Genomic DNA, 14,994 nt, shown 5'->3' with positions numbered 1-14,994 from the left:
TAAAGGTAAAGGTACATGCGTGCTAGTCGTTTACAACTCTATGGGCCGGTGCTCATTTCTGTTTCAAAGCCAAAGGGCCAGCACTTCTCCAAGGACGTCTCTGTGGTCATGTAGCCGGCATGACTAGATGCCAAAGGCGCACGGAACGCTGTTACCTTCCCACCGTAGTGGTCCCTATTTTTCTACTTGCATTTTTACGTGCTTTCGAACTGCTAGGTTGGCAGAAGCTGGGACGAGTAACAGGCGCTCACTCTGTTACGCGGCACTCGGGATTCGACCCGCCAAACTGCCGACCTTCTGATCGACAAGCTCAGTGTCCTAACCCACTGAGCCACCGCGTCCCTTGTGAGGTAGGTAAATGGACCCAAATCACCCAGCTGGCTTCAACTGATAAAAAAAAGATAATTGTCATTTAACTTACAGAAGATTTATATCTGTACCATAAACAATCAACAACTTTTTGCATTAAAATCTGAAGCACCCCAACCATATCCTTAAAATCCTACGTACTAAAATAACAATCCAACCAAATTCATGATTTCAAGTAAGTAAACACTGAATTACTAAAGTTGGAGCCATCTCTAGATTACCCCCCTGGTGACAATGACCTCTAGTTAAAATATATTGTTATCATAGAACCATAGGGTTCGAATCTTCAGAGGTCTTCTAATGTATCTACCCATTCTCAAACCATCCTGGACAAATAATTTTTTTTAATCCCATTTATATCCCGTCCTTCTCCGAAGACTCAGGGCGGCTTACAATTTTTAAGCACAAACCAATGTGCTTAGCAATAGCCTTCATTCTATGTATATGCCTGCTTATTAGGGCTTTCGCCTCCCCCCCCAAGCGGCATCATTACAAAGTCAGCTTATTGCCCCCAACAATCTGGGTCCTCATTTTACCTACCTCAGAAGGATGGAAGGCTGAGTCAACCTTGAGCCTGGTGGGATGCGAACCTGCACTAATTGCAGGCAGCTGGTGTTACTTAAGGAGGCATTAGCCTACTGCTCCACCAAGGCTCAAGTAATTGTCCAGTCTTTTCTTGAAAAACTTAATACAACCTTAATAATGTAAGAGCAATTCCTTGTTTAATATTTTCTGAGAATAGTTTTTCCTTAGCAACTTATTGCTTCAATATTTGATAGGTATTTAGCCTGTTTTGTTATCTTCTTATCCTACCCCTAAAGTGCCGCCATAGTTAATGTTACTGCAGTTTAATTAAACTGAAATTGCGGGAAGAGGAAAAAAAGAAAGGTCAGTTCACTAAGTTTTATAACTGTATTTCAGGTCTTGACTGAACTGTTATTTCAACAAAAATGTAAAAAGTAATTAACCCAGATGACTATAGTATGTACCATAAACAATCCCTCAAATTATTTTCTTAAAGATTTATTAAAGCATCTTTTATAAACAAAGATGAAAATACATACAGATTTGAAGCAAGCAAATGACAAAAGTAGTGTCCTTTTCTGGCATTCATACCAATATGACAAAAAATGTCAAACTATTAAATTCCAACTTCCAAAATATTGTTTCAAGGCATAGGGATAACACAGTAAAAACTAACATAACACAGGTAAATACATATATGCAATAGTGCACCACACAGGAACTAATTTTCCCACACTAAAAAAAGAAAAAAAATCTTGCTATTGATATGATTGTTCTTCAGAACTAATCTATACTTGCAAGATGCTTGATTTTCTAAATGTGTAATATCCAGAACTTGCTTAACTTAATAAACGTTTCTTGAAGCAAAACGAAATTACAAATCCACAGAATTGGAGTTGTATCCAGAAGCAGAAATTGAAAAATAAAGCCAAACAGCAAGAATTAAGAAGATCAATAAAATTAAAGCTAGCAACAGGGAAGAAAAATCACTCCTTATGAACTTTGTTTACTAAGATTATATCAAATGCCTCTTAACCTCACACGGTTGCTCCTAAAACCCTGAATATTTAAGCAATCTTACAATATAAAAAATGAAGGTATAGTGTTATTTTGCTAGAAATTTGGCTGCTTCAGGCAGGAATGTAAGGAGGTGGCGGTTCCTTTTCTGGCATTTTCACCGCCATTTCATAAGATGGCAAAACATACTGTAAGAGAAAAAAACAGATTATTAGTTATTTTATTGATTGACCCAATATACCATTAACTAAAATATTTGTAATAGTAATAAACCATTTTCATGGTATCTCATAAAATGTTTCAGTAACAGTCTTTTCTCAGCAGCAAATTGCCTCCAGAAATTAAATTAAAACTAATATTAAACTACTGAATGAATTGCTTTGTTATTCCAAATCGGTGCTTTTATGTATACGCAGTATGAGTTAGAACCCAAGTGTTTTTCTATTGCCAACAACCGTCTTGAGTAGTGGTAAGCACAGATTACAATTGAAATAGCTCCCAAAACTGTACAGAATTGAAAGAACTTCATCTCATTGGTTTGTAAAGCCGCCATGAGTCTTCGGAGAAGGGCGGGATATAAATGGAATTAAAATAAAATAAAATAAAAAAATTGGTGAATTTCAAATAAATGCATTTCTCTGGAGCATATGTGTATTTCAGTTGCACTTCTAAACATTTTCTTTTTTTAAAAAAGAGATGCCTTGACGTCTCTCTCTTGTGGCAAATGTAGCTTCCTCGCCAGTTAACAAGCTCAAACATTCACGGCAGACACTCCCTCTATGCTGATTACAGGCTTAGACAGAACACATATGCCCTTGAGTGAGATATGCCTCTGCCTCACATGCAGAGCAACCTTCCTCTGCTGAAGCTATAGGGGGGAAAAAAACAACAATGGTCATTTTAAAAGCATGGGAAACTCTGGAGGAGGAGAAAAAAAAGACAGAGGAAGGGGACAGGGGCTTCCATCTCCCCAAGAGCTTCTGAGGAAAGCAATTCAGGAGCTCCCAAGAAGCAGAAGCAACCCAGGAATCTTGAAGCAGAAAACTGTTTTTTCTTGTTTCATTAAAAAGAGATAAAAGATTTAATCCAGAAATTTGCATAAGTTTCCCAATTCATCTTTATTGTTAACCCAACCCTTTTATTTTCTTTGGGGGGAAAAAACCCCTTACAGCTTTTTATCCATTTGAAAATCACATTTTCCTGTAAGCTTTAAATATCAATTTGAAATATCTATCCAGTCTCATTTTGACCAGACAGGCCATTTGTAGCATACTTCTGACACTTTGTGATTTGCCCAGATCACATTTTTTGGCATGGTTCTCTCAAGAAGCTTTTTTGCAGCACTGAACTGGTCTAGAATTTATTCTCTTTTTTTCTACTTAAAGGTTTTAAAATGATCTTTATATTTCATCTTTATTTTAAACTAAAGTTTTTGTTTATTTGCAGCAAGATTGGTCTATCTCCCAAGGAGGGAAGGAAAGACCGATTCTTCTGGTCACACAGAGGCTAAGCTATATAACTAGGAATACACATGATTGAAATTACTACACTTTTTGAACTTTTTTTATCATCAGAACATGCGAATATCCTCTCTCACGGACATATTGATGTGAGCAATGAGGATGTCAGATGAGGAAGACAGACAATGGCAGTGCAAACCACCAAGCTGCTTCCCCACCAAGCAAGAGGCCAAGATGTGAAAATTCACAGCAATTCTGGGAGACGTGGTTTGACACCTTTTAACCTGCCATCTTACAGGCTGAGCCATTCTACTAAATTTGAATTAATAATCCTGTTCTGGTTAATTGTATGTAAAGCTCAAAATAGAGGACAGATGCTAAATTACTGAGCTTGATTAGGATTTGGATGGAAGACAACTAGGAAATACTCAGGATACAGATAAAAAACCCCAGACAATTGTAAACCACCTTTATATGTCCAATAAAATATGTCAAAGTCACCCAAGATTGAAATTCAAACTAAGGAAATCTGGGTTAAAATGTCCAACTGGAAGCTTTAAAGGATAAATTTGCATTTATCCATTAAAGGATAATTGTATAATTGCATAACATGGATAAATGTATTATGATTGCCCATCTCATGTACGCAACTCTTTGAGTGTGTATTAGAAATGAATGTATATTAAAGTATACATTAGAAATGAATGTATACTGCTCAAAAAAATAAAGGGAACAGAAAATAAGACATCCTACTATTAAATACAGTACATTGTGTTGTTTAAGTGTTTATTTTTGAGCAGTATATATTAAAATGTATATTAGAAATGAAGCCGGTTCAGATGAAATACATATCCATAATCATAGTCCTAATGATTAAAATTAGAAATTAGCTTAGTTTAATTTCATAAATCATTTACCTGTGGGGGTGCTTCAAATGCTGGGTAGACAGCTATTTCAGGCACATTTCTATTGCAAATATATTTATAACAGTTCCAGACACAATTAATTAGATAGGCCTGCAAGGGAAAAAAAGAGCAGAAGAATTGTGAATTACAGCATCTTCAGAGGCACAAAATATATAACTATTTGACAATATAAATACCCTTTTTCTACTCTATTCAAATCAGTGCCACCCTAAATTGGTAGCAGTTCAAGATCCTCCAAATACATCAGAAAATATCTTAATACCTTCAGCTTAGCTGGGAAAAAAAATGCCACCACTGGCAAAATGTCTATGTGGAAGACAAAACAGTGGATATAAATAAAATAAATATGTGAAAGAGTGAACAGAAACATTTAACCAATCATAACTGAACTCACAGGGAAGAGAACTAAACAACCACTCCGACAAATGAACAGGAAGAATAGCCAAGAAACTCAAATCATATGCTTTAATTTTAATTACTAAGACATGGATAAGAAATTCATATCCCTTTAAAAGAGGTTCACTTTAAAACATCCCCAAACTGACCTTTACAATAATGATCCAAACAAAGAACAATAGGACAAAGAACAGAAGACAGCTTGAATCAAGAGCAAGGAGGTCATCTTTGTACGGGAATTCTGGCTAGAAAAAAGGAACAGTAATAAAGTATTACAAAAAGATATCACTATCAGGTTCTTGGATATCCAGAAAAACCTGTGAAAATTAGTCCAAAACAAAAACGCTATTTTGTTGTGAAGCAAAGCAGATGGAGGCAGAGGAACATTTCTGCACACTATCATCACAGCTTGCAACTGTTACAAGAATTCCTCATCTTTAAACCCCAGGAGGCAGATTTAACTGAGGTCACAAGAGCTCAATATGGCATAACCTCCTCTGGAAAGAAGAAGCAGCAGTGAAGCAGAGGCCATGAACTATATATGAGGATCCCAAAAAAATGTTTGTTCCAGTTAAAGAAACTGATATTTCTCTCAGATTTCAAGACACAACGTATACAGAGATATTCTTTAAAGTTTCAATTATGCAGCACAACTGCCTCTACAACAGCAAGGTCCTCCATTTTAAAGGCCTCATATTTCCCAGAAATCTCAGGCATACCAGTAGAACATTCCCTGGGTGCATATTTACCATAACTGGTATTTCTGCCAGGAATAGATGTCACCTGCATCTAGAGAAAAACTTTCTATGGAGGTCTCTACTTCCCCAAGGAGTACAGACTGGGTCTGCCATCTCTGCCAGCCTGGAGTTAGGACAACTAATTCTCCTGGCTAGTTTCAAAGAGAAGAAATTCTAAAAACGTAAGATGTAGTGGGATTAAGAGCTAAGAATGCCACATATCCTTTATCTCATCCAGTTCATGTGATCTTGTTAAGCTTATGAATTGTGCATAACTCACTACAATGCCTCCTATCACTCAATTAAAATTATTGTTATGGACACTTACTAGTTGATCCAGGTACTCTTTTATCCTTGGCAAATAAGTCAGAGAACTTATAGCCATGAGACAGCCGAGAACAAAGTCAAAGAGTTGGTAACAAAAGAATGGAATCAGCCAACTGACACGATGCTAAAAATGCAAAACGAGAATAACGTCTTACTCTTTGAAGAGGAAAACCAATAATGAGAAATTAGAATCATTCAAGTAAAACTTACAGTAATTGCTCCATACACCAACATAGCACTGATTGTAAACATGAGGAGCGAGATGGCAAAGAGAACGCAGGCATTTTCTGGTGGGGGGGGAAATATTAAAAATTCCTTTAGCAATAAAAACAAATTGAAAACCACCTGCATTGCATGCTAGCGGAATGCAATGATACATCTAATTCAGCAATTAAATGAACTAGAATAAGAACTAGCGATTGTAAGAATTTGGTGCACTGGTTAGTATTGGGATGTCATTAAAAAAACTGAATTTTGCTGCAACGGTCTTCACTTCAGGGACCAGTCGTAACTGCCATTCATTCAGTGCCATTGTAACTTCATAAAGTCATTGAACAAATAGTCATTAAGTGAGGACCACCTGTATCGCAGTTGTACAGGCAGGAGTTGGCATTATAGAAATTATTTCAATTTTTGCATTGTTATCTGGCACTGGAAATGACCCTTTCTACTAGCAAGCAATGGTTCAATGACATACTCAAATTATGGTTTTACCAGTAAGCCAAACCACAACCAAGATGTTTCATTTCTATCTATGTACCTCACAAATGTAAAAATTGCTGGACTATTTTAAGTACTTTTTCCTAATACATATATCTTGAAATAGTCAAATGTTACTCCTTTAAAACGTATACCTACCAGCAACCCTCTCAGAGGAATAATAGTTTCCAATAACCTCATACTGGATATCTACAGATGACACAGTATTGGGATGAGTCACTTCAACTGTCAGTAAAATACCCATCAACAAATTCACCACCTGCAAAATATACATATACATATAAATCCTTTATATTTATTTATAAATAAAACAAACTATTGTTAAAGACAGTTCAATGTTTAAGTTAAAAAAGTTCAGAATTCCAGCCGGCATATTTCCTCTTATAACATAGTTCAAGCTTTAAGATTCTGTTGATTGCAAGAATAGTTGTAAATGTGCATTGTCAAATGATGCATTTACTAACTTTTCTATACATACACAGAGACTGCAGTAGAGACCATACAGGCCCTTTTTCAGAGACCACAGTAAACATAGCTTTTGCTGAAGATGGAAAAAACCTTATTCCTTAGTGGACTTGTTTATTCAAAGGGAGGGAGAGAGGGAAGGAAGGAAGGAAGGAAAGGCTAAGGCAATATCAACTCAGAGCCTATCTGGTGCAGCAGTTAAGGGATGAGGGTAGAAACTAGGAGACATTTCTAGTCCTGCCTTAGGCACAAAGCTAGTTAGGTGACCTTAGGCCAATCACTCTTTGACAGCCCTAGGAAGCAGGCAATGGCAAACCACTTCTGAAAAACCTTATCAAAAAAACTACAGTGGAGCAGTTGTCCAAAGTCAACAATGACTCAAAGGCACCCAAAACAACAAAAGGTAATATCAGGACTGATGACTTAACATATTAATGTGTATTACCTGTATAATATGGAAAAGACAGGGAGTCTCTTTTCCAAATCATGGGTTCTTCCTGTTTTCACTTGCCCCGCCTCATTAAGTCAATTAAGATCATCTACCCTTTTTCCCCAGTTACTATTTCAATCAAGCTGATGGAGGGAAAAGGATTCTGCTGGGATTCAGCCAGCCACAGCCCCCTCATAAAACACTCCAGTATCAACAACAATGAAAATCATATGGTCTAATTATCTTTTATTGGGGATCACTTAGAAGAGGGGATTTACTGAGATTTTAAATTACCATGCCATCCTATGTATAATACATGCATATTTAAAATAACATCATACCCCTTTTACTGTATTAAAATATAAAAAAAATTGGACTGTGATTAATATGTTGTGCCTAAATTCCACTGTGGCTTTGGCAAAGATCAGATTAGAATGGCTGCAAATCAGTAGCACAATTATTTACAATCCTGAGAAAAGAAATTCATGGAAACTTTAGAGGAATCCCTCAATAATCCTAAATATACTTTAAAAATAACCCCCCCCCTAAAAATTAATTCCGTAAACACAGGATGAAAAAAGAAAAGAAAAAAGAAGTCATTGCCAATCCGTGGGAACGACCTTCTTAACTTTTATCAGTGCCTTGGTCCTGCAAACCTTGTTTCATGAAGGGCTCAAAGCAGCCAGCAATCATAAAAATGCAACCCATCATAGCTATAAATTTGCATTTATGCTGTTTAAGGTAAACAAAATTAAAAGTAATACACTAAGCAAAAAGAGATTTGCAGGTAACTCTTGCAATAGGAGTTATTTGAATTGTATTTTCAAACCAAATATGATAAAGTAATATTTACATCAACAGCTTTAAAAAAGAGCAAAATTTTCTCGTTCTTTCAATCCATGCAAAAATAGTAACATACCCAACTTATTTAAAATTTTGAAAAAATTGTCATTGTTAACTTCTCTCCCTTCCTGTAAATTTCAATTGTTTTAAAATTAAAGGTAAGCTTTCAAAAGTCAATATGGATAATTTTTTAAACATATTCCATAGAAAATTCAAAGGATTTAGTTTAGTCCACACGTACAGAATACAATATATTCTAGAAATGATAAAGCCAAATTTTTCAGAACATATAATTGAGAAGTGATTGCATAAAGACATGACACATGGTTTTATAATAGTCTACAGGATTCTTTTACAGCATTTAATTAAGATTTAGTTAGCTTAATTTAAGCTTAAAGATTTTATTATAATCTGTAACACAAACAAAAATGCCTCATGAAAGTATTATGTGATGTGTATTACCAGCAACCAATGAACTCTTCTCTCCACATTTTATCTATCAGAGATATATCTCTCATCTGTTATTACAACTTCCCAGATCAAGACAAAAGATCATAGATTATTTTTTTTTTCATTTTTCAGCTGCCACTACAAGGCTACTTAAAGACTATTTTGTCCTGAGGGACGGAAAGCTAATAGCTTTAAAATGCTCATTCTCTTTCTTCATTATTATATAAACATCACTGAATTTATTACACTAGGATTGTAAGCAAAGACATTAAATATATTCAGGAAATGTTCAAAAATTGTCAAGTACTAAAACATTTGTTTAAAATACTGTAATTAAACCCAATTACATAAGACTTGCAACAATCTTCGTAGCCAACACTACCACATAATACAGAAGTATTGAATCTCCACATGGAAAAGAAATCTAAATAAAAATTTTGTATTACAAAATTTCCATTTAGTATAACCTTACTTGCAGTGATTCAAACTATAACAAATACAAAAGCAGACTAGGCTTTTCTGAAACAGAGTTTAGAGAAAAGATTTAAAATTTAATTACATTTAAAATTTTTGATACTGCAATATTTTAGAACTGCCTTTCCAAGTACTATATAGAGGTTTTTCTATAAATAGGAAAATCTTTTGCTCAGGAATGAAATTCTAGACAGAATACTATCTAAAGTTTGTATTCATAGCAATTAAATGTTTTACCTTTAGTTAATTTAGTAATCTACAAGAATGGCACATAATACCAGTATTTTATTCTTTGTGTTAAAGAGAATACAAAGCTTTATCTACACCAGACATGTCGTGACGTCACATGACAAGTTTTGCCATTGCCGGCAATAGGGTAGGTGTGGTTTCCGTGTGACGCGTCCGGCCCAAGGGACGACAGTTTGATCTACACAGACCACAGATTCAAATTTGGACAATTATAAATTCTTCTCCTGATGTAAAAGTGATCACCAAACTAAAACAAAGAATGAGAACAAAAATTGATTTCAAACTTTCCTACAGCTATTTTCATCCTTGTGGGAAGCTGTCAGCTTAATCACTGAAAGTATCACAGATAACTCATTTTAGATCAGATGTGTTCAATATATCCATTTTGATACCATAAGGACTACTCATCTTAAAATAATATAGTTCTTTATGCATCTGTTTAATCTATAGAGCTGTTTTTTACTTTTCTTCTAGTCTGTAAGAACTATTGCAAGGATGAACTCTCTTCAGATTCTATTATCAATAGGACTGAAATGGAACAGCTAATGAAGATGTCTGAAGCAGCACAAATTTCTAGGGTCTCTTGGTCTCTGTTGCACTAAATTTGAAAGAGTAGCAAGATGGACTATGTGGATCTCACAGGAACTAGTACTAGTCAATGGATTAAACATTTAGGAATTTGTAGCTGATTAGCTGCTGTAGTAAGATTTTATCTTTCAGACATACTAACTAGGTAAAGGTAAAGGTTTCCCCACACATGTGTGCTAGTCGTTTCCAACTCTAGGGGCCGGTGCTCATCTCCGTTTCAAAGCCGAAGAGCCAGCGCTTGTCCGAGGACGTCTCCGTAGTCATGTGGCCGGCATGACTAGAAGCCAAAGGCGCACGGAATGCTGTTACCTTCCCACCGTAGTGGTCCCTATTTTTCTACTTGCATTTTTACGTGCTTTCGAACTGCTAGGTTGGCAGAAGCTGGGACGAGTAACAGGCGCTCACTCTGTTACACGGCACTTGGGATTCGACCCGCCAAACTGCCGACCTTCTGATCGACAAGCTCAGCGTCCTAACCCACTGAGCCACCGCGTCCCTTGACATACTAACTAGGGGAATACAAAAGCAATTCAGAAATCTGCTGCATGGGAATTGTTCCACTGCCTAAATAGCTCCTCCTAGTCAGTATGAAAATCCAATCCCTTACTAAAAAAAAGGGAACATAAGGTATTAAGCTGAATACAGGCCAACACTAACTTCTAAACAAAGCTTTTAAATTGTTCTTATGAAGGAAAAGTAGTTATACTGAAAATTGATTCAGCTTCCTTTCATTCAACTTCCTCCAAGAACTGTCAGTCTGTTGTGAGTCCACAGAATTATAAATCATGATATAATTTATAAACTTAATTATGTGCAAAACTTATTATAAAATTATATTTCATTATCACTTTGCCATATATACTTTTTAAAAAACCTAAAATCAACTTTTCCTCATATAAACTGGAATAAAATCAATGCAAATTTATGTAAATATACCACATGCAGGGTCATAGATTAAAGCTAATTTCAGTTGAGCTTGAGTCCTGGTGACCTCATGAATAATATCCATGAGGTTTTCTCAACTAAACTCTAGGTTTTCTGCCTTATTTTTTTAACTTCTCATTCTAGCCTACCATTTTGTACTTATCAATAACCTCTCATCCACGTATTAAGCAAACCTGACCCTGGTTAACTTGAACCCAAATATGATCAGCCAGGTGCTCCCACCTAGAATTTCATAAACCAGAATTAGACTTGCTACTTCAGTCCTGAAGTACATTAGGTTAGCAAATATGTTGCCAATTTGTTTTCCTTTATTTCAGGCCCATTTTAAAAAGCAATGTTTTGAAATGTTTTATTCTTATATTGATTTGCCTCATTATTTATAAGCTCTTAATTTTTGTTTACAAAAAGCATCCCAGTATATACCTAAATATAAACCTAAATGTTAACTACACACCAATAAGTAGCAATACAAAGTCAATATCTATGGAGATTCTCACCCATCCAGATCATAGTTGTCCCAAAGATGCTTTTTCAAAAGGCAACTGAACTTTGTTTTTCCTTGAAGACATTTTGTTTCTCATCCAAGAAGCTTCTTCACTTCTGAAGTCAGAACTGAAGAAGCTTCTTGGATGAGAAGCGAAATGTCTTCAAGGAAAAACAAAGTCAAATTGCCTTTTGAAAAAAACACCATTGGCACTACAAAGTCAATAGGGAAGAGGGCAGGAGACTGCCAATGGTAATGCCAACTGGGACTGCCAGAACTGCTGCCATAATCTGGTGCAATCACATGACACTGGGCCTTAGTGGAGGAGTTCCTGGTCTCAATTACCACTGGTAAGCAAGGACTGCCTGTATGGTTTCTTTTCGTGTATATTTTCATTAACTAAAGCACCCCCCCCCCCTTTTTAATATATTCCCAAGTAGGTAATTTTTGCAGCAAGAAGTGGCAAGGAGCAATAAGCCAAATGTTAAAGAGAGGCAAACAAGTTTTTGTAAGCGTATACTAAAAACCACCTGGAATATTAAGATTCAGAGATAGCATGCCACTAAATATGAGTTGTTGAGAAGCATCAGAGAAGGATGGCTGTTCACTTCCTACCTACAGGTTTTCTAGAAGCATTTAATTAACCTGTCTGGGAAACAGAATATTGAACTACATAAAGCTTTCATCACAGCTCTTTATATCATCCAGCACTTGAAAGTAAGCACCATTAAGACAGGGGCAAGAGAGACTCCAAAATTGGTGAACAGGTGGTTCAAGAAGCAAGAAATGGCATCTGGAGTTCACTGAATTCAAAATCCCCCCCCCAAAATACACAATTCTTGCTGCATCTCCCTGCAAGTCACACACATACAATTCACCTTCCCCTTTTCATACAAGAGCAGAGTTAAAACTTTACAGTCACTGTCCAGTTAGTCTGTAATCCCGTGCCCTTCTCCGAAGTACTTGCAGCATCTGAATGTTTAAGTTTAAGTTTATTGAATTTATATACCGCCCTTTTCTTGTAGGAGTCAGGGCAGTTTATAAAGTATTTTAAAACATCAATACAATACAAGAGTTAAAAACAGTTAAAATAATTAAATTTGATCCCTGAGGGGGAAAAAAAAACCTCTCAGCCTAGGCCGGAAAGCTCAAAGAGCCAAGTCTTCAGGTCCCGGTGGAATGACCGAAGGTCGGGGGCAGTCCTAAGCTCCACGGGCAGCTGGTTCCACAGGGCAGGCGCACCCACTGAGAAGGCCCTCCCCCTGGGTGTTATCCGCCAGCAGTCTTTTACAGGCGGCACCCTGAGAAGTCCCTCCAAGTGGGAGCGCACAGGACGAAGGGAACTTGATGCCAGCAGTAGGTGTTCCCTCAAATATCCCGGACCCAAGCCATTTAGGGCTTTATAGGTCTTCACCAGCACCTTGAATCTCACCTGGAGGGCAACCGAAAGCCAATGTAGCTTGCGGAGTAGAGGTGTTACATGGGAGTATTGGGAAACCCCCATCACAACTCATGCAGCAGCATTCTGCACCAGCTGAAGCCTCCGAGTGGTCCTCGAGGGCAGCCCCATATAGAGAGCGTTGCAGTAGTCCAACCAGGAGGTCACGAGTGCATGGGTGACTGTGCGTAGGGAATCTCAGTCCAGATAGGGTCGCAACTGGCGCACCAGGTGAATCTGGGCAAAAGCCCCTCTGGTCACGGATACTATGTGATCTTCAAAATTGAGCCGTGAATCCAGGACGCCGCCCAACTTGCGAGCCCTATCAACGGGGGTAACACCTCACTCCCATCGTTAAAGATGGAATAGTCTGGTTAATCTGAGATGCCGTTATGCACAGCCACTCAGTCTTGGCAGGATTGAGACGAAGTTTCTCCCCATCCAGACCTGGACCGCCTCCAGGCAACGGGACATCACGGCAGGGCATCACTAGGTTGGTTCGGGGTGGAGAAAAAAAGTTGGGTATCATCAGCATATTGATGATACCCCACCCCGAAACCACGAATGATCTCGCCCAGTGGCTTCATATAGATGTCAAACAGGAGGGGAGAGAGAACCGACCCCTGAGGAACTCCATAAACGAGAGGCCTCGGGGCGGATCTCTGCCCTCCTGTCAACACCGACTGCAAGCAGCCCAGAAGATAGGAGAACCACCGTAAAATGGTGCCTCCCACTCCCAGCCCCCTGAGACGCCGCAGTAGGATACCATGGTCGATGGTAACGAAAGCCGCTGAGAGATCTAATAGGAGTAAGACAGAGGAGCAACCCCTGTCCCGAGCCCGCCAGAGATCATTCACCAGCGTGACCAATGCCGTCTCCGTGCTGTGCCCAGGCCTGAAACCCGATTGGTACAGGTCCAGATAATCAGTTTCCTCCAGGAACAGAGGAAGCTGATACGCCACTACGCTCTCAACCACCTTCGCAAGAAAGCGAAGGTTGGAGACCGGACGATAGTTATTTAAAACAGCCAGGTCCAGGGCAGGCTTTTTAAGGAGGGGTCTCACCACCGCCTCCTTCAAGGCGGAGGGGAAGATACCCTCCTTCAAGGAAGCAGTTATTACTGCCTGGAACCAGCCTCCTGTCTCCTCCCGGGCCGAATGTAATACTGAAAGTTGATTTAACAGGCTGCTGAAAATTGACACGGTAACACTTCAGCATCAACTTTAAGAAAAAAACGCTTCCCTCTATTTCTACCAACTTATTGATAGAAAGTCTGGAATTTCTCCCTAAAAGTGCGAAAAAAAACACCCTAAAATAAAAAAAAAACGGAGGAAGCGCATGCGCCATAGGAAACGCAGCTCAGCGACTCACCCCTTCCCTCTTTAGCCTCATTTTCGCCGCGCATGCGTAAAAAACCCAAACACTTCCCCCCCCCCTCCCTTCCCCTCCCCAACCTCTCCTGTTATATTACTCTTACCATATACCAGGTCCCCAAAATGATAGTACCGGTGCGGACATGACAACAACCACAGCAGCGAGTACTGTAGAAACGATCTCGGCTCCGCTTGAACGTCATTGTTCTATGGGGGGGGGCGGCGGCGGCGAAACCTCCTCCTCCTCCTCTTCAAACTGAACGCCGAATGAGACGATTTTCCCCCTCCGCAGTTAGCGCGAGGGCCGCGGCGGCGCCTGCGTCTCACAGAAATTCTAACCAATCAATCGACGCAGAAGGAAGCACGAGGCGGCGGGGGGGGGGAGAGAAAAGTTCCCTCGCAACTTGCAAGGCGGGACAAAAGATTATTGTCGCCGTAGCCAGCCAATGAAAAAGCATCCATCTGTTTAGTCCCCCCACTGTGCTTCATCCGTAGCTATAGGGCGATCTGGTCCTGGGACGTGGCTGGAGGATACGCTGCTTTATGGTCTGCGTGATGAGCCTCTCCATAGCTTCCACGTTTGTGGTCTGGGCTTGACTCAAGCCGTTGCTTTTGGCTTGTCTTAACTTAGGGCTACCAGATCTCAGCTTCCGGGCGATCTAGGAATTGCTGCCATGTGGTTACGCTAACCTTTATCTGGTGACGCAGCAAGAACGCTACCGGAAATCATGCTATTTGATTGATTTTATTTGATTGATATAATCGAATCAGTGCTTCC

General features: G+C 38.8%; 1 protein-coding gene across 1 annotated transcript; it reads right to left on the bottom strand.

The window, feature by feature from the left end:
* Window positions 1-1,093: 1,093 nt before the first annotated feature.
* Window positions 1,094-14,576, bottom strand: LAPTM4A (lysosomal protein transmembrane 4 alpha). The gene is made up of 7 exons (XM_081313480.1): window positions 14,321-14,576; window positions 6,616-6,736; window positions 5,968-6,044; window positions 5,759-5,881; window positions 4,843-4,938; window positions 4,289-4,387; window positions 1,094-2,099 (listed from the first exon to the last, which is right to left on the bottom strand). The coding sequence occupies exons 1-7, from the start codon at window positions 14,417-14,419 to the stop codon at window positions 2,025-2,027; spliced, it is 690 nt and encodes a 229-aa protein (XP_081169606.1). The 5' UTR covers window positions 14,420-14,576; the 3' UTR covers window positions 1,094-2,024.
* Window positions 14,577-14,994: the final 418 nt, after the last annotated feature.

The sequence above is a fragment of the Vipera berus genome (assembly GCF_964194415.1).
Source record: "Vipera berus genome assembly, chromosome: 1".
Taxonomy (NCBI): domain Eukaryota; kingdom Metazoa; phylum Chordata; class Lepidosauria; order Squamata; family Viperidae; genus Vipera; species Vipera berus.
The sequence above is the reverse complement of the archived record's forward strand: the minus strand, read 5'-3'. Positions and strand labels throughout refer to the sequence as shown.